Consider the following 23,905-nt stretch of genomic DNA (forward strand, 5'->3'; position numbering starts at 1 on the left):
TCCTGGAGGTGTGGATCCTGGAGGTTTCTTCCAGGGGGGCGCCCTAGAGGGGCACTCCTTAGACCAGTGACCCTCCTTGTGGCATCGAAAGCAGGTTTCCCCACTGCCCAAGCCAATGGGCTTCCAAGGGGGCTCCCTGGAGGGGCCCTCCTTGGGTCTCTTCCTGGCCATGGCAGCAGCCAAGAATTGAGCGTGTTCTCTGTCTCTAGCTCTTTCCCTGCGTTTTCTTTCCTCTACTGCAACTAGGTCTCTATTGTTATACACTCCAAAGGCCAAGCCCAGTAATTGGGCCTGAGGTGTTTGGGGTCCCATTGCCAATTTCTGCAGTTTCCTCCTAATATCTGGGGCAGACTGATTAATGAAATACATGTTAAGTATTGCCGCCCCTTCAACAGAATCAGGATCCAAATTTGTATACTTCTTAATAGCTTCTACTAGCCGGGCCTGGAAAAGAGCAGGGTTTTCCTTTTCTCCCTGAGTAACTTCCCTGATTTTTTTAAAATTTATTTGCTTTTGAAATGCAGTTCTTAGGCCTTCTAACAGGCAAATTACCATATGGTCTCTCTTTTCTCTATCCTCACTCCTTTGATAATTCCATCCTGGGTCACTGGTGGGAACAGCAGCTGTACCTGGGGGATATTTTATGGGGTTATTGCTAGCCAAACGATCCCCAAATTTTTGGGCTTGTTCCCAAATTCTCCTCTTCTCCTCAGTGGCACAACAGGTAGAGAAAAGGATATGCAAATCACACCAAGAAAGTTCAAATTGCAGGGACAGATCCCTAAAACCCTCAGTAAACTTAGTGGGATCTTCTGAGTATCTCCCCAGTTTTTCTTTAATTTGGATGAGATCTGAAATGGAGAATGGAACATGCACTCTCCTTGTCCCAGCAGGGGAGGCAGGCATTTCCCTCAGGGGAAAAAGCCTTGAAGGTGCTGTGGGACCTGGAGCTTGGGGCTGAGGTATATAATAGGAAGTCCCCCTTCTGGTGAGGGAGGGGCTGGGAGCTGCCGACTGAGGTAGATTAGACTGCAAGTCCAGGGCATCTGGCTGGCAAGGGAGAAGATCAGCTAGTACCTGAGGAGGGGTAGGGGTCAGAGAGGGAGATACCAAAGAGACCTGAGTGGGAGCCACCTCAGAGAGAGGGGCCAGAGGAGGAGGTACTGCCGTGGGGGCAGGGCCCCAGGCTGGAACCTGAGTAGGAGTTGCCTCGGGGGTAGGGCCCATGGTGGTAGATACTGCAGGGCCTGAAATAGGGGCAGGCCGTGAGGCCAGAACCTGAGTAGGGGTCCCTTCAGGGGAAGGGGCCACAGAGGGAGGCACCTCAACAAGACCCTTGGCTGGGACCTGAGCAGGGGTCACCAAGGGGGCAGGGGCCATGGGAGGAGACGCAGGGTAGGAGACTTGGACCGTGAAGGAGGCAGGATAAGAGGAGGGTTGCACTACAGGAAACCAAGAGAAAGGGGATGGCCACGGAAGGGGGAGCACAGGAAACAAGGGTGCTCCGAGGAGGTTGGGGAGCAGGAGAAGGGGCTGGGGCTGAAGCCCTGGGGACCATAAGGAAGGGGTTATCCAAAATGTCCTGTTGACCCCCATTGCCCCTTTGTGGGGGTGCTCTAGCTATGAGCATCTTACAATCTTTTCTGAGAACGGGGTTCCGAGAGAGCTCCACGAAGGTCATTATGTAAGGAATTTCTGTCCATTTTCTTTCTCACTGACAATATAATTCTAACTGTAAAAGAGTATTATATTGTAAAGTCCCAAAATAAGGCCACTCTTCATGGTCTTCTAGGCGATATTGTGGCCAAGCGGTATTGCAAAGGTATATCAGCTTTTTCTTTTTAAGTTCTTTAGAGAACTTAAACTTTTTCCAATTTTGTAAAAGACAACCTAAGGGTGAATTTTTGGGGATTGAGGAGGTTTGACCCATTGTGTGCCCAGGGGGCTGGAAGTCCCTTCCTCTGCAAAGAGGATCTGGGAGTAAGCCTCAAAAAGGAACAAAGCAAGACAGGAAAAAACAAACACAAAAAGGTACCTGAGATTTTCCCATTCCCTAGCGCTAAGAGAATTGGGAAAATTGGGGGCGCACTTCCGGATAGGGCGTCCGTCCTTGTCCTCTATGCTTCAGAAGGTGTGCCCAGGTCCATGGCCTTGAACATAAACCACTGGACTGAACTGAGAGTGTCAGGCTGAGTCCAAGACAGCAAGCAGCTGTCTGACCTACTGGGACCTGGGAAGTCAGGCCCGAAAAGCACTTCCAAAGTGCTTGGAGAGCGAGAAAGGGTTTGGGTTAGGGAGAGGCTTACCTTCCAGTCTTGGCTGGAGAAAAACTTGAGATTAGCAGTCGTTCCCGGCTAACGCACCATAAAATGAAGAGGTTTTAGGGTGCGATAGAGATTATAATTGAATCCATGGGAGCTAATGAGATCACCAGTGAAATAACATAGAAGGAGAAGAGAAGAAGGCCCAGGACAGAGTTCCATGGGGTGCTCAGGGTTAGCAGGAGTAACATGGGTGAAGATCCAGCAAAGAAGACTAAGGGGAGGTCAGATAGGTAGGAGGAGAACCAGAATTGAAGAGTGTCACAGAAACCTAGAGAGAAAAGAATATTAAGGAGAAGGCTGCAGAGAAGGTTGAAGCTTGAGAAAAGGCCATTAGATGTGAAGAGATTGTTAAGTCACTTTGTAGAGAGCAGTTTCAGTTGAATGGTGGGGTTAGAAGCCAGACTGTCGACATTTAAAGGAGTGAGAGGAAAGGATGTGGAGGCATTTATTGTAGATGACTTCCTCAAGGGTGATATTTCAAGTCACTGGTTTTTGAAGATGAGGGTAACATGGATGTATTTGTAGGCTGTAGAGAAATAGTCAATAGACAAGGAGAGATCGAATACAGGTGAGATAGTGGGGATGAGAGTGGGTAATCTGATGGAGAAGACAGAATGGAAGATCATTGTGCACATAGAGGAGTTAGCTTTGGCAAGAAAAATGGCCACATCATTACGTGAGAATGGGGGTGGTGTGAGGTAAAGGTGGAGACAATGGCAGAAGGCATCTCAGCAATGTGAGTTGAGGAGGGAAAAAGTGAAAACAAAATTTGAGCCACATACACACATCTATTGATCACATTAAAATGTGAATGGTTGTTTATCGAACCAATATTTATATTTCTCTTTTCTAAGTGGAATAAAGGGTTGATTAGCAAGTTCCTCCCAGCTTCTATACTCTATTGATTAGAACATCAAAAACTCAGATGCATTTAATGCATGAAGAATAGGAAATCAAACTATGGGGTATGGTTTCTGCTTCCATGTTTAAGAAAAGCCATCACTGAAAAAGAAGCTGCAGCTCTGTGTGTGTGTGTGTGTGTGTGTGTGTGTGTGTGTGTGTGTGTGTGTGTGTTTAGACAGAACAAGGAGTAATGGGAAAAACACATTAAAAAGAAATATCAAATGGATTAGAAGAAAAAGCTTGCTTCCTACAGTTACAACTCAAAAAAATGGAAAGAGATACTTCTTACTGAATTCTCCATCATTAGAGCTTTTTAAGCAGAGGTTTTTCCCTGGTTCTAAAATTTTATGACTTTTATACATCTCTAGACATTCACTTATGTTCAAATATGTTAGGATTTGCCTAAAGTCATCCCATCCCAGATTCACTTGATACCATTTTTGTACCCTTATAGTATATTAGTATGATGTTTGAGACTCTACTAGACAAAAAACTAAATGTGGTATCTATCTTCAGAAATGGTAAATTTATTGGCCTATCAGCCTAATACTTGGATCTAATTATCAAAAAATCAATGAACTGCCACTTTGAAGTGCATAAACGTTGAGAACAACATATACTATTAGATTGTTACCTCTATTGTTTCTAACAATGGAAACATTTTAACTAAGATTCCTCCAAGGCACCCTGTTTTGTTAAACGGATCAGTGAATTAACAAGAGAAAAAAAATTTGTAATTTGAGGTGAGAGTGGGGGGTTATGGGAAGCAAAGAACTCTTCTTACTTCCTCCAGACTCTTGGAACTTTTCTGTTTCCTTGAGTGGGATTGATGTGACATATTTCCTTTGATGATCAGTTTGGAAGTTTAGATGGAACTTTGGGATTTTTGAATTAGGAATATATGAGAAGAATGAAAATGCTCTTGTCAAAAGAAATGCAGAGAGTTCAAGTATACTCTTAGCTCCTTTCTTTGCTTCAACTTCACTTATAACTTTCAGGGTAAATGAGTGAGAGTTGTTTTTTATGCTGCCTGTATTCTTTCTTACTGTATAGGAATTGGAGAAAAGTTGTACTGAACTCATCATAATCATTATCATTACTCATAATCATTAGCACTTCAGCCCACTTGCTGGGGCATTCTTTGTTTTATAGAACCTTTTGTTTGTTATAAAGGAGCTTTCCTGCATAAGAAACCCTGTTATAGATTGTCAGTTATTCCAGGAGATCTCAGAATGGATTCTTCATAGCAAGCGATTTAGTACTATGAAAATAATTCTTCATGGCCTTAGAAGAGCTCTACTTTCATCCATTCTATCAAGAAACTTCCTTCCATTTCAGAGAACCCTACAGCTCCACCAGAAAAATAATACGCACTTAAACTGACCACTATGGGTAAGTGAGAGAAAAAGAATACTCATTAAGATTTAGGATTTGACAAAAGAAAGTATTTCTTGCCCTTTTTTTATCTCTTGGATTTGAAACCTTGCTTACCATTTTACTGGAATTGGTGGATAAATCAGTGAACGTTTATTAAGCTCCTGTTATGTGCCAGGTTCTCTGCTAAGCGCTAAGCAGTGCAGTGATATTAGGCATCAGTTCTACTTGAAAATTGAAAATATGACTAATATGTATAGAAAAGTTTATTAAAAGAGAAAATCAGGAAGCTTCCTTAGAGTTCATTTGATAAAAGTTTGCCTCAGCACTGCGTATATGGCTCATTAAAGTAGCTTCACGGCAGGCCGGCCAACATTATTCATGTGAACTGTTGGAGAAGTGCCATTGTGTACATTTATTACATATAGATTAGAACAAAGTTATAAAAATTATTCCTATTAATTTGCTATTTAGATAAGCAGGCTATTATTTCAATTCGGATATTCCTTAATTCCTCCAAAAAAGTCCTCTTCCAATGCTATATCCTGTGTCATGGGAGTGACCCAGTTTTTAAAGATTATGCCTGAAGAGAATGTCCCACCAGGTCCAAAGACTTTTGTAGTGATAACAGTAGTAATGATAGCAACAATAACAATAGTGAAGGGTGAAAACTATGCACCACGTCACCGTAGGCTTTACAAACTTAGCGACAGCTGAACGCCTCGTAGGGCATGACCTGGGGGCTGGTGTTATACACCAGAAACCCTGCGTTCTTCATAAGCTGTCAGATAACAAATCTTCATACATCCCGATAACCATCAACTGCCACCAAACTATACTGGAATCAAGCCGTTGTCACAGACCAAAGATGTTCACAATTCACAAGATGGACAACAGTTCATCCGTAAAATTTAAGAGCATCATTTTTAATAGATGTTGCCATACCAAATACGCATAACCTCCAAGTGACATGGAATGAAGAAGAGCTTCCAACATAGAGAGACCTAGAAGAGGAGATAAAAGTCACGACAGAACAAGATGAGGTGGATTTCGTCCCTGTTTTCCTGTCTGCTACATAAGTTATACCAAAGATCCTTTTGGGAAGCCTACAGTAGATGATGAATTTACATTCCTAATACTTTCTTCAGCTACAAAAAGTTGGTTTTATCCACCTGTACCATAGTGAGTAGACAACTGACTTTAAAAAAAAGTTCCCAAGTTCCTTCACATATATTATTTCTTTATTAATAAAGTATAATCATTTAAAGCAAGTGTGATTCTGGCAATGGACAGTATGTCTGTTGCCTGAGTCCTAAGCTGAGTTTAAGAAAGCTCTTTACCATATTGGCTGAGGGATCCAACATACCACAAAAGCATTCCCATAAAATTATAAGTAGCTGAAATACCCCTTTATTAATAAATTTAATCCTAATTTATGGATATAACTCTTTGAGAGATTTAGTTTCGAATTAAAACAGTTAAGGGCAAAATGTTCCTTAACTAGTAAGTCAATATAGCAATTTTTTCTTGTATTTAAAAAAAAATTCTCATTTTAACCCATTTACAAAATACAGAGCATACATATTTCATATGAGATATTGATTGAAAGCTGATTCTTTTAAAGCAATATTTTGTTCTTAATTTATTGTAATCATTTTCCTTAAAGAAAGTTAACACTATAAAAAATTACTAATGAAGCATAAATCCTGAGGATTTTAAGCTAATGATAAAATGACCTTTTAATACTTAAAAGTAATGTATTTATAGCATGTAAACCTAATATTTTTCATTTATAAGAGCTGATTTTTATTGTTAGAAAATAAAATGTTAATTTGCTACTCTTGATTAAATTTAGGCTTGAGATTAAAATGGGTCATGGATCTGAATTGTTGTTTCTACCTATTCTTTTGATTTTACATAATTTAAATTACTGAATATCTCTTTTCTCCTTCTTCTGTCTCAAAGATCATCCCTTATAACAAAGATTAACAAAAAATTAAAAAATGTGTGTTGGGGAGGGGAAGTAGCTTCACAAACTAACACATTTAAAAGTTAACGTGTTAGCTATTTCTGAACTCTGCCCCCCTGGCCCAAACACATGAAAAAAAGGCAAGAGAGATACAGTTTCTCAACTTTTCTCATGCACAGGGCTTCATTCTCTGTATTTTTGTGTAGACATACATATTATGCCATTTTATTGAGACTCAGTGTGATAGAATGAGAATCTTAAGAGTCAGAGGCCTAGGTTCCATCCTCTCATCTGACACCAGCTGTCCACCTTCCACCTGGGTAAATTATTTCATGTCGCAGAATCTTAGTTTCCTATTCTGTGAGATAGGAATAATTCTGCCCATAGTATTTAACTCATAGGATTGCTTTTTGGCTTATTTGAAATAACAAATACAAAATTCTTTATAAACTTTAAAATCTTGTATAAATTTCATTTGCTGAATAATTTTACCATTGCTTATGTACTTATGCCACCACAGTGTTTAATAGGAGAGTCCTGATAATAGTAGTAGGTCCTGGTATAAACACCAACCTCCTACAAAAAAAAAGTCAACAAATTATGAACACTCTACTCACTAGCTTATAAAAACCCCTGAGCTGTTATAGAGAAAAACTCTATGACTTAAATTTGCAAATCGATACTTGGATTTCAGATAGAACTATCAGGAGGAATAATAAGTCAAGGCCAGTTACTGATTTTCTGAGTATCTTTGGATGGCAGAACCTTTGCCTGCCTACTTGTAAGAAGCAAGATATCTATTGCACTGATGTTCTGATAAATAAGTACTTTTCAACTCTCTTTTATGTGTAAGATTTTGATGAGAACTTTTAATGAAAACCTTCTCTCAGAGTGTTATATTGATAATCTTTCTCTTTTAATGTCTTTAATGAAATGCAAAAATCCTTTTAATGATTTTATTTTTATTAGATGGGAAAACACCATAATCTTCACATTTTATCCTAAAACCTAGTAAGGTAGAATGGTGGAGAATAAGTGGGAATATAAGCTCTCTCAAGTCCAGAAGTTACAGTCACAAGTCTTTCATAGCAGAGAATAAATGTTCCCAGAAATTAGTTAACTAGACCAAACTGTTCCTGGAGGTATGATGTGATGGACAGCACACCTTGAAATTAAACAGTAAAGCATAGCATCAAGTATATTTAAAGACTCTTGAAAAGTGAGTGACCATATAACAATGTTATTATTAATCATTGTCCAAATCTGAGGTCCCTTTTAGTTCTAAACTTATGATCCTGTTAGGTACTGAATTTATTCCAATATGTTTGGGGGAAAAAAACCAACATATTAATGATCAAAAATATTTCTTTCAATGTTTTGCATGTCTACATGCAATTTTTCTTAGTTATAGTAATGGAAACGGGACCTACATGAATAATTTAAATGTACAGATAATGCTCTTAAGCCCCTGCTCATGCCCACTATCACACATTTCTGACTACTTCAGGCCATATTAATCCTCTCTGAATTCCCATAACACTAATATTCTTACTACACAATTTAGCATGTGGTTATATTCTGTCATACTATTATCCATCTTAGCTTCTTGTCTCCTCAGCTAACTTGTAAGCTTTTCTCAGGCAGCTGTCATGTCCAGCAATTCTCTTCTGTCCTCAGTTGCAGTGGTCTCCAAAGTGAGGGCCATGGATTAACTACAGGGTGTGTGAGATCAACCAGTTTGGGGGAAGGAAAATAGGTCATATCCTTCCCTCCTCAAAATTGCCAGTTGTGAGGGGTGGGGCACACAATCATAACTACTGTTGTTCCCCATTCTTCCCATTCTGTAAGCTGCCAACCTCGCCTTTCCTACATAGACACATGCATAGCAGCAACTGCACAGGTGCCATTGGAAACATTTATCTCACCCTTTGCTCCCCACATTACATCGTGAGCATCATTGGGCATCAGTGACCTGTAAATAAGAGTTCTCCCTCTCCCCTTTACATTTTGGCTGGGACAGAATAAGTCTCACAGAGTGAATGGGGTGGATGGGTTTGTGATCTTCAGCACAGATCATATTACATTATCTCTTCCATCTCTCCAATTTGCCCCTCTTGCTCCTCTTCCATACTTCCTAATACTATTGAGGGTACTGTCATCCTTGACAATGACTCCGATTCCCAAGCTCAGTATTATCTACTACTTCTCACTGTTCCTCACCCACGTGTCCAATCAGTTACCAAATCTTGTTATTTCTACCTTTACAGCATCTCCCTTCTCTGTCCCCTTCTTTCCTTTCTCATGGCCACTACACTAATTTTGACTTTTCCATATCTTGCCTGGACTTAGGCGGTACCCTTCTAATTGGTCTCTACTCTAATTCATCTTCCTCGCGGTTAGTGAGCTGGTTTTCCTAAGACAGAGGTCTGACTGTACTGCTCCCTTACTCAGTAAATGTCAGTGGCTCTCTGTTTATTCTAGGATCAGATATTATGTCATCTTTATCTCATCCTATAATTTCTATTTTGGGGTGGGGGAGGGAGACATTATAATGTACATAATTAATTATTAGTTCAGTAGTAGGGGTAGGGACTTTACTTGTTGGTATAGGAAACACAGCAGTCAACAAATTCCTTTAGCTTCCTAGGGTTGTACCTTCTTTGCTATTTATAGTCTTGGAGAGTTGCCTAGAGCACTGAAAGGTTAATTGACTTGCCCCAGGGTCACAGGGCCATTATATATCAGGAGTAGGGCTTCAATCCCAGGTCTTCTTGGCTCCAAGGCCGGTTTTCTGTTCACTATTCCACAATGCTTATATTAATACAGTAGTACATCTATATGTTTATAAAAGGGGAAATATACACATTGGAAATATGTTGTACCAGAAGCGAGTGAGACACACCACAGAGTATAAGTTTTAAGTGGAGAATTTATTAGCCGGCGGTCATTGGGGTACTGCACCACAAATCAATGGCCCTGTGTTGGGGTGACAGCTTGACTTATATAGGATATGTGGGGGTACAGGGTGGGGGGGAACAGGAATAAAGGTCCTGGCTGATCAAAAGATTCAGTCAGGTTATCAAACTAATGGGATAATCTCATTTACATTCCTTGGTGGAGTCACGGAGCCCCAGGGATATCTGTTAGAAAGGGTCTGCCAGGTTATCCTTCAGTGGGATGGTCCTATCTATTGACATTCCTTGGTGGAGTCATGGAGTCCCAGGGGGTTTGCTAAATGCCAAAGATACCTGAGTCCATTCTTTCTGGGGGTGCTTGTCAGTAGCTAGGAGTTTCTCAGGGGTTCCTAATTTTCCCTGTATTACAAATACATGTTATTTTTTTTAAACTAATAGGATCAATACAGTTTGGACACCCCTGCTAACATTTCTTAAACTGTGGGTCATGACCCCATATGGTGTTGTTTAGGAGGTGCTGAAGGTGTCTCAAGTGGAAAAAGTTTAAGAAATCCGGCGGAGAACCATTACTTTGTAGAAGGTTGGCAGAATCTTGGGTGGTGAATTAATTTGTTTTGTTTTGATCTGATTCTGTGGTTTCATTAGTTTAGGGAATTCCCTCTACCAATCAGATTGGCCACTCATCTGCCACTTTATGGTTCGGAGCATTGAGAAGTTTAGTGTACTTGACCAGGGTTACGTAGCTGGTATGTGTCAAAGGTTGAGTTTCAGCCTAGGTCTTCCTGATTCCATGCCTAACTTTGAATCCATTACACTGCACTGCATTCATACTCTACAAATTTCCTTTATCCATTGCTTTTCATTTCCTTTTTTGAACTGCCAACTAAATTAGCTAATTCAGGGTTCCATACCTTTCTATTCCTTCTTACCTTCTGACCAGGAGAAACATGGCATTTAAGAGAGAGAAGCAGTCGGCTTATCACCTTTAGACTTTACCCAGTCCTGGAAAAATCAAGACTTTTACCCATCATTCACGAGGGCCGCTTGTAAATTGTTGCTGCTATAGCCTTTTCTGCCGTGACTCATAGGCAGCCTTATGGAGACTCAGCTTAAGCCCTATCTTTGAGTTTTCCTGAATGGCAGAAAAAGCGCTGAACTGGCTTTCAGTAAACTAGGCTGCCTTGTGACCTCGGACAAGCTTAACAGTTAACCTGTGAGCACTTATTAAGCATTTGTACCAGGCACTGTGCTCCTGGAGATACAAAGAAAGGTAAAAACAAACAAATAACACTCCCCCACCCCCTCCACATGCACTTCTCCTTCCACAGAGTTCATTTTTTTTTCTTTTTTTTGGAGGGGGGAAGGCAAGATAGTTGGGGTTAAGTGACTTGCCCAAGGTCACACAGCTAGTAAGTGTCAAAGTGTCTGAGGCTGGATTTGAACTCAGGTCCTCCTGACTCTTCACTGTGCCATCTAGCTGCCCGCACAGAGTTTATTTTCAAATGAAGGAGAGAATATGTAAATAACTAATTTCATATAAGAAATGTACAAGTGGGCCTTAGTTTCCTCATTTCTAAGCTGAGAACAAATGTTCTCTGAGATTTCTTCTGGCTCTCAAAACTTTTTGTTAGCTTAAGTCAAACTGGAGTCCAGGAAGTACCATCAGGAACAATGTACAGTGGGTATTTATTTATTTATTCTTTGTTAAAACAAAACTTTAATGTCCCCCACATATTTAGACTTTTTCATTCTCTTGATTCTTCATATTTGTTTGAATTTTCTTTGCTTTAGTTAAGAGACTTGAATCTTTGAGATTCTTCCTGAAATGTTATATTCATTTATCATTGTAGAAGAAAAATTCTTTATTCTGTGTTTTGGGAAAGAGCCTGCCAGGGACAAATTTATTAATTGAATTATTCTAATTCTAAGCATCTCTGCTTAGAGATAAATCCAAAAAGGGCAAAGTTTCTCTGTTTTTATAAATATCTGACCCAAGCCATTTCTACCTACAATGTATACTATTCCCAAACGGGGACAAAGTCCCACAACAAAGCAAAACCTGGTTACCGAGCTCAAGTGAAACTTTGATTCATCAAGCACAATAGTCACTTAACTTTTGGCACATCTTAGAGAAAAATTTTCCTAGAACCTTTCAATCTCTCTTAAGTAACTTGATCTAAGGATTCTCTTTTCCACATGGTGAAAGATGAGGTCAAGAGGTACTTTTCTTAACTAAATTAATTACATATTTTTCTTAGTTTGAACACTGCATAGAGGGGGAGTGACATGAGAGGCTTAGTGTCTCAGTATCCTTCTACATCAACCTGAAACTTTTAAGAATTTTTAGATTTTCTTGACAAGTGGAGGTATTCTCTATTGACTTACTGGGGCTTATCATCAGATAGTTTCATCAGCATTATGAGAATGAAAGGGTGCACAGTGTTATTTGAATTAAGAGGATCATTGGCAAGCATTTAACACTCAAAACCTGTTCTTTATAATTTTTTTCCCCTGGAGGTGGTGGCCATGAATAGAGAAGACCTAGAATCAAGTACTGACTCCTTGTAACTAGATTTTCATGAGTGGCTTAGACACTAGAGAAAAAGTATAGTTTTTTTTAAATGAAAGTTCTAATGTATAGTGAAACGCCATGATTTTCATTTCGTTGATTTAGAGCTCAAAAGGAATCTTAAAGTTTATCTAGTCTAACATCCTCACCTTGTTTTACAGCAGAAGAAGCTGAGTCATTGAAATGTTTTAAGATACGATCCAACAGATGAGAGCCAAGGTTCTAACCAAGACCGTCGTTCTTTGATTTGTTCATTTCTCTAAGTCTGTACCTACATATTTTTTCAGGGTGAGAGTACAGGGTATGAAGAAGAGAATGATTTACATTATCCTTTGTTTCCCCCAAAATGTTTCCTTTATTTTTGTATATATTATTTATCTTACTTCTTTTTCCTTGTTCTGCTGGTCTCAGACTTCTCCCAGAAACAAAAACCAATTTTTTCCCCAGTTTTTTATGATTATCATGGAACACTCAGGTGTCTGAGGAATTTAAAATGATTATTACACAGAGGGAAGTGAAGAGGCACATGGTGCATGTGAGCAGGCTGCAACACATACAACTAAGGAACTTCAGAGAAAAACTGGGGTAAAGCATGTCATAAGGGAATACATGAGTGAAAATGTTGAAGGCAGGGGTTCACAATGGGGCAGACCGAGTGTTCTACTGGTGTCCTAGAGAAATCTTAGCAGAAAGTGAACCCAGCTCTCTCTGCCCCCGCACCCCCCCTATCCCCCCCCCCCCCCCCCCCACATACATGTGGGTGGAGTCTTTCTTCAGTCAGTCCAACAAGCTGGTAGTATCTTGATGAGGATTTGTGTTGCACAGGCTGGACAGGCCTTGATTTACACCATTGGAAGGAATATCCTAGTCAATGAAATTAGAGTCCCACTTGACTAATAGTCCTTTTCCCTTTAAAATAATCCTTGGAACTTAGATCTTTATTTAACAACAAAATGGTTTCCGTGTTTCATCCATACTCCCTCAATTTTCTTATATTTGATTCTATATGATATCTTGGGCTTAGTGATTTTACAAGGTTTATATTATTCTGTATTTTGATCTACAATAAAGCAATGCCCCTGACACCCCCCCCTCCAAAAAAATGTTCCCTAACTGATAAGTAGTCTAGCTGACCTGGAGAGTATTCTGATACGGTATATAGCTGCCTCCTGGACATACGTATTGTTTTAACTAATGATTACTGTTATTGAACAAAATCATTAGCTTGCCAAATCCAGTTGTAACTGTCAGTATGAAATTGCATACCAGAAGGTTAATGATAGTGAGTTAGTGAAGCTTCACAGAGTTGGGTATGACCTCTACATGCCCGACATTCCTTTCTTCCTGGGTTAAAGTTTTAAATGGCCTCTCCTGGATCCAGAGGGGATGTCCAGGGCCACAAACCTAATTGCAGCAGGTGGTTTTCCCACTGTAACGGTGGAGTAAAGGTTATCATGACAATAAAACCAAAAGAATTGTTGACACTTAAGAGTTTGGACTTTTTTTCTCCTACTGGTTTAAAAATGAGATATAAAAGTATTTCGGGATTAGCCTTGTAGTTAAAAGATGCAGGTATCTGCATTATTATCTTACTCTTTTATAGCAAAGGTGAATGAGCTCTTGGCTTTTACAGATAACCACCGCTTAAAGTAATTTTCTATTTGAACTGTGAAAGACCATTGGCTAATCTAACACTACTTCTTAATCCTGTGATCCTAGGAAGGTTGTTCATTGGGTTTGCATTCATTGTGTAATTTTGTTTGCTATTGTATCCAACTTGAAACCAACTCAAACCCAGTCTCCAAAAAGAGTTACTTTTCTTCTACTTAGATAAATAGCAGCCTGGCCAGGTAATTTACTACCATTGTTTCCCAGAAGTTCATTGCCATGTCGTGATGTTGCTGGGCCTCCAGTTATCTTTAGAACCTTTCTACTGTCCCTCCTGTTTATGGCTATTTTCCTCACTTCAGTTCATCAAGAAACAGCTAGTTGGAAAGTCCTGCTTAACAGCTGTCCACCATATATCCTAGTCCAGTGGAGTTGTGTTGCAATAAGCTTTGTGCGCACTTTATGGCCTCTTTGTTGATGGCTACTTAATTTTTCAAAAAGGTTTATAAGCTGTGAAACTGCTGAATAAATATAGACAGGATAGAAAACTTTTGTGACTTTAGCCTAACATAAAAAAATAACCTTTTATGGCTAAATTTTAAGATAAGCTAAATTCGTATTTAGATGAGTTAAATAGGCTATTTTAAGCATATTAGAAGAGATTATAATTCCTGATGCTTTATTTATAAATATTTGTACAAAATAGAAATGAATCCTTTTTTTTCCTTGTAGCTATTTACTTTTTCCCCCTTTGGTAAACTTATTTACATTCTAGTAATTCTATATACAGAATGTTAACAACAGAGTTTTATATAATTAACTTTTTTAAATCATAAAAGGTACTAATTTGCAATGATAAAATGCTTTTACACTGAAAACTTCTGCATCTACTTGATAGGTATGGTACAGGTTTTCCCATATTGATCCAATAATATGTTTTTCATATTGATATCATTTAAGATAACTTAGCGATTGCAGATAGTCTGGATTTATGCATTGAACAATCACCTGGAAACAGGCCACTGGCTACAGGAACTCAAACTACTCTCTTGTGACTTGCCTACTTAAGATTTGACTTCTCTAGCCAATGAGCTTCTACTTCACCTTGTGATTGACCATCACAAGGTGGGGTGGGTGGTAAACCCTGGGAGTGATTCACCTTTTTACCACTGTTTTGGCTCATTTCTTTGATAGGATCTAAAGCTTTCTTCCACAGAATCTCTGGAGTCTGCATAGAAATATGTTTTATTTATACATACATCCTCAGGTTTTGTTTTTTGAAGTTTCATGGGCTAATGAGGACCCTAACTACTATCTATAACATTGTCTCTGTGTAGAAATGTTCTACAGGTTCCAAACATCTGGCTTAGAAAGACCTGGCCCAGCAATGGGGTGTAGAAATTTTTCATGCCCTACAAGAGAAGAAGGGAAAGGGGGATGGGAGGGGAGTGGGGTGACAGATGGGAGGGCTGACTAGGGAACGGGGCAACCAGAATATACGCCATCTTGGAGTGGGCAGGAGGGTAGAAATGGGGAGAAAATTCATAATTCAAACTCTTGTGAAAACCAATACTGAAAACTAAATATATTAAATAAATTAAAAAAAAAAGAAAGGCCTGGCCTTAAGTATAACCCATTTACAAATTGGGAACTACCTGTATTTATTTTTAAGTATTAATATTTTAAATGAGACTTTCATAACCAAAAGTGATGTGGTTCAGATTTAGATTATGACTTAGTACTGTCATTGAAAAGCTATCTGATGCCATGGCACTAAAAGTTTCATTGATTTGGATTCTACTTAGCTGAAATTCGTGTAGGTGCTAGGTAAGAAAACTTTATTCTTCAACCCCTTCATGGTAAAGATAAATACTACATACAGTTGGAGGAAATGTTTAAAATATTTTAAATGAATGGTTTTAAAGTTCTCTTAATGATGAGGGTGGGAGTAGGCTTTCTTTAATTTGTATCATCATAGTTATAAGATCCTAGTAATATTTCTACCTAATTAATAACCTATGAGCTTTTGGGACACCTACTCCTTGATCAGCTATTTAAGACTAGTTTCTGCAGCAACTTATGTAAAGATGGTAAGAAAAAATCACACCAGACATAAATGATGAATTTAGTATACTCCCTTCTACCATGTTTCCTGATGACCATCCTGCCCAAGGGTTGACTACCTTTATCAAAGAGAAAATGTTGGGCCATCACCTTAAATTGCATGTATGTATCAATGAAATCTATCATAAAAATTCCTTTTTCATGTAAAATGTTTTAAGCATATAACTAAATAAATGAATAGTCCATAGTAAAAAAAAGTTCTAAGAATTGTAGATAATGAGACTCTTAATAGGACTTTATGGATATTCTTTAACAGTTTAATTTCTGCCGAAAGCAGAGACATTTCATTTTTAAAGTAAAGTCTTTATTTAGAAGATTTTCTTCTGCTGGATTTATACATATATGTACATACGTACACACATACATACATTGAATTCTCCCTCAAGATCAATAATTTTTGAGTTTTCTGTTGTACAGTGTTGTGTCATGTATCATATAATATCATGTTGTATCATATATTGCCAACCAATGGGATTTTTAAATGGCAGTCTCAAAATGATCTAATGTTCTTTGATTCTGTTCATATAACTTTGAAGTGACAATCATATGAGCGGCAATGTGGTATAGTAGAAAGAACATGGGACTTGTGATTTAAAGCCGGCCTTGAAGTTCTGCCTTAACCACTGACTTAAGTTATGTGGCTTTGGGCAAATTGTTTAACCTTTGAACTGCAGTTTCCTCAACTCTATTATGGGGATAATAATAACCATTTACCTTATGGGGCTGTTCTGAAGAAAGCCCTTCTGGCACTATATAAATGGGAACTACCATTTATTATTCAATGAACTTATATTTGTAATCTCTTTATGTTTCTAATCACTCAACTAGGGTTTTGTGTCTCTTTCATCTAATGTTGCAGTTAGAAGAAATACTGTTAATTGGCAAAGCAAATGACAAATTATTAAAAATGTTAGCAACACAGAAAATATTAGGTGACACATACATGTATATGCATGTGTACACACACACACACACACACACACACATATATATATATATACACACACACATACACAAATATATACACGTTTTTAAAATTCGAGTTACAGCAATTGGTAGTACCAATTCTATACCAACAGTCATTTCAAACCAGGATTGACTGTCTTGAAATCTTAAAATTTGTGAGTAAAAGCATTTTCTTGTTATCCTGAACAAAGATTTAGTATGGTCTTTAAAATAGTTTTTTTTTTCTTTTGTAAAGGAAGTCAATTAGTACTACAGTCAAGAATAAGAGTAATAAACCCAAATAATATGAGGAAACTTTCTAAGTACAATATTCTGCTTATAATGTAGTACATTAATGAGGAGAGTAGGAATTAATTAACTAGGCTATATAATAATGGACCTTTCTACTCTAAGGAATCTTCTAATTGCCTCCAAAACCAATTGTTTTCAACATTTTACAAGATGAAAATTGGTACAATGTCCAGATTTGTACTTACACATACAATATAAACCATCAAGGAGAAGTTTACCTTTTAGGCAACTTTCACTGTATTACTTATTTAAAATGTGTTCATGAGAAAATCAAAATAAATTTTGAAAAATAATTTGGAAAATAGACCCGTTCCTCTGTATGTGAACTGGTGAGAATGAAGTCATAAAATGAACACAGTTTGTGTGTCAAAGTAAAGGAATGGGGGGGGGGGACACCTTTCAATAAAACTTTTCTATGTTACTCTTCACTAATGCATCAGCATTCTCATGATAACTTAGGTTAGGTTCATGTAAATGTGAGAAAGAGGTGAGTTTTCCTGCCTTCTCTTCTTGGAGGGTAGGGAACAGAATGGAAAAGTATGGAGAGTTGCTATTTTCATTAAATTTTTAATTGACTTCAGTACTACAGACTACAAAATTCATAAGCAGAGGTCTAATCTGTATTACATAATTGTCACAAATGTTGTGCCCTCCAGACCTGTTCATTCTGTTGCAAACCCAGCAAATAATGTTTTATTTCTCTCCTTGGGATTGATGACTCTGCATACCCAGGCTCCCCAGTCTTTTCCAGGACTACAGCATGATCATAGTAAAAATAGCTGTTTTACTGTTAGACTATCCCAAAATACATGCTACTTTAGTTGTGTAAAAAGAATGAATTGGTAAAAATGTCAGCTGCCTGTTAATGCTTCCCTAAGATCCTGTGCTCTCTTAATATGAAGATGAGAGACAGAAAGTTTGGGGAGGGGACAGCAGCACAGGGGTTGTCTCATTTCCTGCCCACATCCTCCCTCTGCTCGGTGCCTTGTGTGCTTACGGGCTCCCTGGAGCGGATCACCGTATAATTGATGTGCAGTCTGCATTGCTGAATCCTGGACTGCACCATTCTGTGTTCGAGGGAAGATGTAATCTGATCCCTCTGCTGCTGAGGGAGGAATCTGTTCAGTCAAGGCTTTGACAGGGCAGAGTCTCCTCCAATAATCTCCTCCGCTCCCTCTCATCATTCCCTCGAGTTCTCTTCAGTCGGGCTGCATGTATGGATGTGTGTCCTGAGGAGCGGTTTGGTACTGAGCTGCATTTGCCTTCACAGTGGAGTTTTGTTGCTGGTTCTGCTGCCTAATCTTCCTTTTCTGACGTGCCTGAGCATGTCCACATTAGAGTCTGTGACATACCTACCTGAAAAAGGTTTATATTGTCAGAGACTGCCGAGCAGCCGGACACACGGGGGCACAGAGGCACTGAAGGGGAAAAATACAGAAAACATGGGGTTCTACGGCACGTTAAAAATGATTTTTTACAAAGTAAGTAATCTGTTTCCTTCCTGTGTTGTGCGTGTGTGTGTGCTTGGCTAAGGAGGAAAATCTGTATCATCAGAGATGGCTGCAGTATCCTCTCATTTTGGTGGGTGGCTAGATGCCTGGTATTCTGTTTTATGCTGTGATTGAAAGCAAATAAGGAAGAGAACATGAGCTGTAAAAAGCTTGAATTTCGGAATCTGAATAAGTAGTACCATTTTAAAACTGAGTATTTATCGCCCAAAATCTGTTATGACTTTGAAATGTAGCTCTCTAAATGCTGACCTGGAAATTCTCCAACCTTAGTTGGTTTTTAATGAATCTTACACCTATGATTTTTCCATCTTATATATGGTTTTTCCCCCTTACTTGGTTGTGGTGAAGTATAGGATTGCTACAGCACTTGGGAATTAGATTTGCATGTCTTTTAAAATTCATTTAGTATCCTTCTATGCCAAAATATGCAAAAATTGCCTGTATTTGTAAGTCAGTGTTTCAATAAACCGTATGTCATCTAAAAGGCTTCTGAATTCCTGGGCAAAAATTTTATTTATTTATTTATTTTCTGGCAGTCCTTTACAAGGATTTCCTTAAGGCATTACATTGAGCAATTTGTTCATTGGAGGATCACTAAGATGGGAATAAAGTTTGTTTTTAGTGTGTCAAATGGCAATTGCACCCATATTATTTATGAGTGATCCTGAGAAGTTCTGAAAGCCAATACCACCAACTTGATTAGATCAGATACCCATTTTTAAAAAAAAAAAAAATAGTAAATGTGAAAATAAGCACCAGTGAGATAGTTACCCAAAGACCATAACATTTTTAAGGCATTCTATACTGGCTCTTTGGTGCATGGATGCGTGTGTGTATACATCTGTATTTAGACATTTATCAAGTAATATTTTTGCCCCAGCTTTTATTTTGTTTTACTTCTTTAAAAAGCAAGTCTGCTTCAAGAAGGAGAAACAATGATTTCTTTAAGAAGAATTACTTTAAAACAAATTTAATGAACAAGGAAACTTCTCCAAGATAGCAGAGAAGACCAGTTAGTAGTCTTTTCCAGTTAGCTGTTGTGAACCAAGGAATAAACTCTCTGTGTTTGTGCTGGCTTTTCCTACATGATGTTAAAAAGATGCTACTCATTATCCCCAGCATTGCTCTGCAGGTCTGTTTTGGGATCTTAGAGTTCTTTTTAGTTTTAATGTCATATAGCATGTTGTTCTATGATGTTCCTATGTGAGGCAATAGGCAGGAAAACAAGGTTCCTGCAATGTAAGCTGCTGCTTCTTTTCTTTTTTTTTATCATAGAGGCTATCCATCACTTTGGGGGCTGTTGGGTTTTCTCATATACCTTGAAAACAATAATAAATCAGGGAACATACATAGGGGAGGAAACATTTAAGGCTGGAAAAAAAGTTGAATTTTTACCATCAGATTTTATTCCTTTCAGTTTTCAAATACATGTAGTTTGGGTAAACTCAACTGACTAATGTTGAAGTATCTTCTAAAACTTGATATTCTACCATTCTGTCCCCCCAAAAAGATATGAAATTGAACACATAATATCACTATAATAAAAACAGCTTTTCTGAAAATATTTTTTGTGCAGTGCTGTGTAATGAAGCAAGATGTAACACTTAAATCCCGGATACCGTATTTGGCTCATAGGGTTGCACAACTCTTTATGTAGATGTTAATTTTATCCCTTGCTTTGAAGATTTGGGGCATTTCAAATTAGTACAAGATTATTTTAGTTTTAAATGTATATATGTGCATATGGAAACTTAATGATGCATCAATTAGGAATGCTTATTTCTAGGAATATTATTCCTTTTTCTGATGGCTAGCCCTTTGATTTTATGGAGTTTTTTTCTTTCAGTATTCTCTCTGCTTATTATTAATTATTTGAATAACAGTTGATATTTATGATAAGATTCTGTAACTTCTGTTGTCTTTTCCTCATAGTAAATGTCAGTGTGCTTCAAAAGTTCACTTGCTTTTGCTAAAAAGTCTGATAAATGAGCCGAAAATGTTTTAATGTTCACATGCAGTTCAAGAGGAGAGGAGTACTTCTTAAATTTGTCCCTTATCTGTATAAGCTATCATGAAGCATACCTTTCTTAGAATAAATAGATGACAGGGAAATACACAGTAACATGTCATACCACAGCAACAAAAAATAAATGTTCAAATGAAAAGGACCATTCCACATTTCTTAATAATCTTGATACCTGGGCATCTTGTGATTAAATGGACATGCACTATAAAGCTTTCATTTCCCCCTGCCCATTTATTTAATTAATGGTATACTGCTACCATTCTTTGTAAGTGTGTTTTTTATTATTCTATTTATGCTAGATAACCTCTGAGATTCCTTTCAGCTCTAAGAGTTTATGATTTAGATGGAAATTTTAAAATTTTCAGTGTTACTAGCTAAAAATGTATATTTGGAAAAATTTTAAAACATTTTTTTTTATCTTGTAGATGAAAAGAAAGTTGGACCATGGTTCTGAGGTCCGGTCATTTTCTTTGGGAAAGAAACCATGCAAAGTCTCAGAATATACAAGGTAATTAAATGAAATAGCTAATTCTCTCTCATAATTTTTATATAATCCTCTTTTTCCAGTTGCTAGGATGAAAGACAGCATTCCACTTATTTTAAATTGTTAAAATTATTATATTCCCAAATTTCAATGGTATTAAAAGATTTTTTTAATAAAGGAGGGACGGTGTTTCTTATTTGAGAATTTGTGTTGTTCCAACAATTATCTATGAAGCAAGGCAGTTCATGGATAGAAGCTTTCACTTGAGACTAAAATATGAACTGACTACAATTTTAAAAGCACAGTTCTTAAGAAATTCTGAAAAGGAAATCCCAAAATGTGAGTATCAGGTTGCTATAGCAACTGTGATCCTAAGGTAGAAATTTATACATGCAAAACTGAAGACTCAATTTTAAGCTAATAATACAAACCTCATAATTACTAACTAAAGTTTATTTCCTGAAATTATTGTTAGAAATTACATTTTACTTGCTTAGTAGTTCTTACATGTTTTCAGTACATACATTTTCATACCAGTCCAATAGTTACCATAACAACTAGCTACAATTGTTCTCTTGTGTCTTACTGAAGCATTCCATCATTTGAGGATTTATACGTCACTACAAAACTTTTCTCACTATCATGCTAATTAGCCCAACTTAAGCATAGTATCTGTTAAGCTGCCAATTAAAAGTAACTTTTGGTGGTTTGTATGTATCCTTTAAAAATTAAAGAAAGGTATCAATCCTTTCAGAATTTAAATTTACATTTTCCAAATGTCTTCAGATTTCTCAGAATACCAGGCTGGAAGTTGGTCCATGAATTCTTATTGGTACACACCTCCCCAACCCCAACCCCCTCTCATAAATATTTAAGAGAAATTATTTTTATGCTGTATGTTGCGGCTTACAGAAAACCAGACACTCCTCCCCATGCACACCCCTTCCTCTCTTATTTAGTATAGTTTACTTCCATTACCACTATTCTACTTACAATAAAATTTTCTCTACTTTAGATAAGTTCTAGAAGACATCATTCTTACAGATTATTCTGTTCAAAGTATGGTAGCTCTGTATAATTATTACTGTTTACAACACAAGACAATTGAAGGGCAGGCAGTGTAGTATGAAAAAAAACAAACCTTTATTTTATAACCAAATCTTATTTCTTCTAGTACTACCTAACTCTGATTTGTAGATTTTCTGTGTCTCCTGTTCTTTTCTTCTTCTTGCTCGCCTGCCCTTAGACAGTTTCACTGCTTTTGGGCACCAGAGGGTGTGAAGTGATAAAGTGAATGAAACTCTCAGTCTGTTTTCTTATTTTTATTAACTGCATTGGTAAAGAATTTGGTGGCTGGAAGAGTTTGAATCGGTGGTCAAAATGAGAATTGAGGTGTCTCTGTGGATTTCAATGTTATTCCTGTTCTCTGTTGGCGATGATAATTGATATATGAGCTGGGATGTATAAAAATATCTCAAATTAATTCTCCAAGCATCGTAAAAATTTTATTTTAGCACAGATATTTCACTTGCCTTATTAGTAAGGTCAGTGAAATGAAAGAAATTAGCTTTTTTTCCTCTTTTAGTCTAATAATACTGTAATGCTTTATAGTTTGGTAGCTAGGTGGCGCAGTGGATAGAGTGCCTCCCCCTCCCCACCCCAACCCCCAGAGTCAGAAAGACTCATCTTCCTGAGTTCAAATAAAGCCTCAGATGCTTACTAGCTGTGTGACCCTGGGCAAGTCACTTTACCCTGTTTGCCTCAGTTTCCTCATCGGTCAGATGAACTAAAGAAGGACCACTCCAGTGTCTCTGCCAAGAAAATCCCAAATGGGGCCATAAAGAGTCAGACACGACTGAAGCAACTGAACAGCAACAACAAAAAGCATGTTATTTCATTTGATCCTTATAACACTGTGCTGCACGTGTGCACGCGCACACACACACACACACACACACATGCGCGCGCGCGCGCACGCACTTATTATAGTCCATTTCACAGGTCAGTAAAAAAGCGACTCAGGTTAAATGACTTGCCCAAGGTCATACAGCAAATAAATAGCAAAAATGAGGCTAGAACCCAGAAGTCATACCTGGTTAGAGCTGAAAAGGATCTTAGAGGTCATTAGCGTCACCATAATATTTCTCGTAGATAATTAACTGTTTCAAAGAAAGGTCTACTTCCACTTCTTGAATTTTATTTGTATTCATTTGTCCATGCTTTTTCTTAGGAATATAGCCTTTTAGGGTTTAGTTTCATGTCAGTTTTTCATAATATATTCTAGAAACAAGAATAAAAAAAAGACTTATGATTTTCTTATCACCATAAAAGCAACTGGTAAGGTTTTACTTCATTATGGATCATATTTTCGAGCAAGAAAATGTGTAAGTAGGCATTGGGTTAGCTTTTTCACAAATAATCTTAGTCAAAAAATTAGATTAAACGTAGAACAGTTGCAATTTTTGGATGATCTTATAGTTATCAAGAGGCATATTTGTCATTTTGAACATGTGAGGATGGGTAAAGAGATCTTTTCCACATAGTGTTGTGCATACAAGACTTATAAGTATAGATCGTTCTTATTTTAGAAAATGAAATTAAATACTTCTTGAAGAAATAGAAAAATAGGATCTTAACTTTGGAAGTAGGAAATTAGTAGAAATAAGCCAAAGCAGTTTAATGCTACAAGCTGGTCTTCATTTTGGAATCTTAAAGTATCTAAATTATAGAACAAGAGATTTTGTAAAGTATATTGAAAGAATGAGACATTTTGTGAAATGGTGAGAATTGGTAAAGTAGTAGAATTATTTCTTGAGTTGGCATTTTCAGCAGTTATCAGAA

General features: G+C 37.6%; 1 protein-coding gene across 5 annotated transcripts in view; it reads left to right on the forward strand.

Annotated features, from left to right (window-relative positions):
- FBXW7 (F-box and WD repeat domain containing 7) overlaps positions 1–23,905 on the forward strand; it is a 274,512-nt gene that overhangs the window by 219,038 nt on the left and 31,569 nt on the right. For 4 of the 5 annotated variants that reach the window (XM_036763823.1, XM_036763821.1, XM_036763822.1 and 1 more), the window contains one exon: positions 21,006–21,088. In XM_036763823.1, coding sequence (XP_036619718.1) covers positions 21,006–21,088 — 83 coding nt within the window. Of the gene's footprint in view, positions 1–18,212; positions 18,525–21,005; positions 21,089–23,905 lie in introns of those variants that run through there. The other variant, XM_036763825.1, reaches the window with a different exon arrangement.

The sequence above is a fragment of the Trichosurus vulpecula genome, chromosome 6 (genome assembly GCF_011100635.1).
Source record: "Trichosurus vulpecula isolate mTriVul1 chromosome 6, mTriVul1.pri, whole genome shotgun sequence".
Taxonomy (NCBI): Eukaryota; Metazoa; Chordata; class Mammalia; order Diprotodontia; family Phalangeridae; genus Trichosurus; species Trichosurus vulpecula.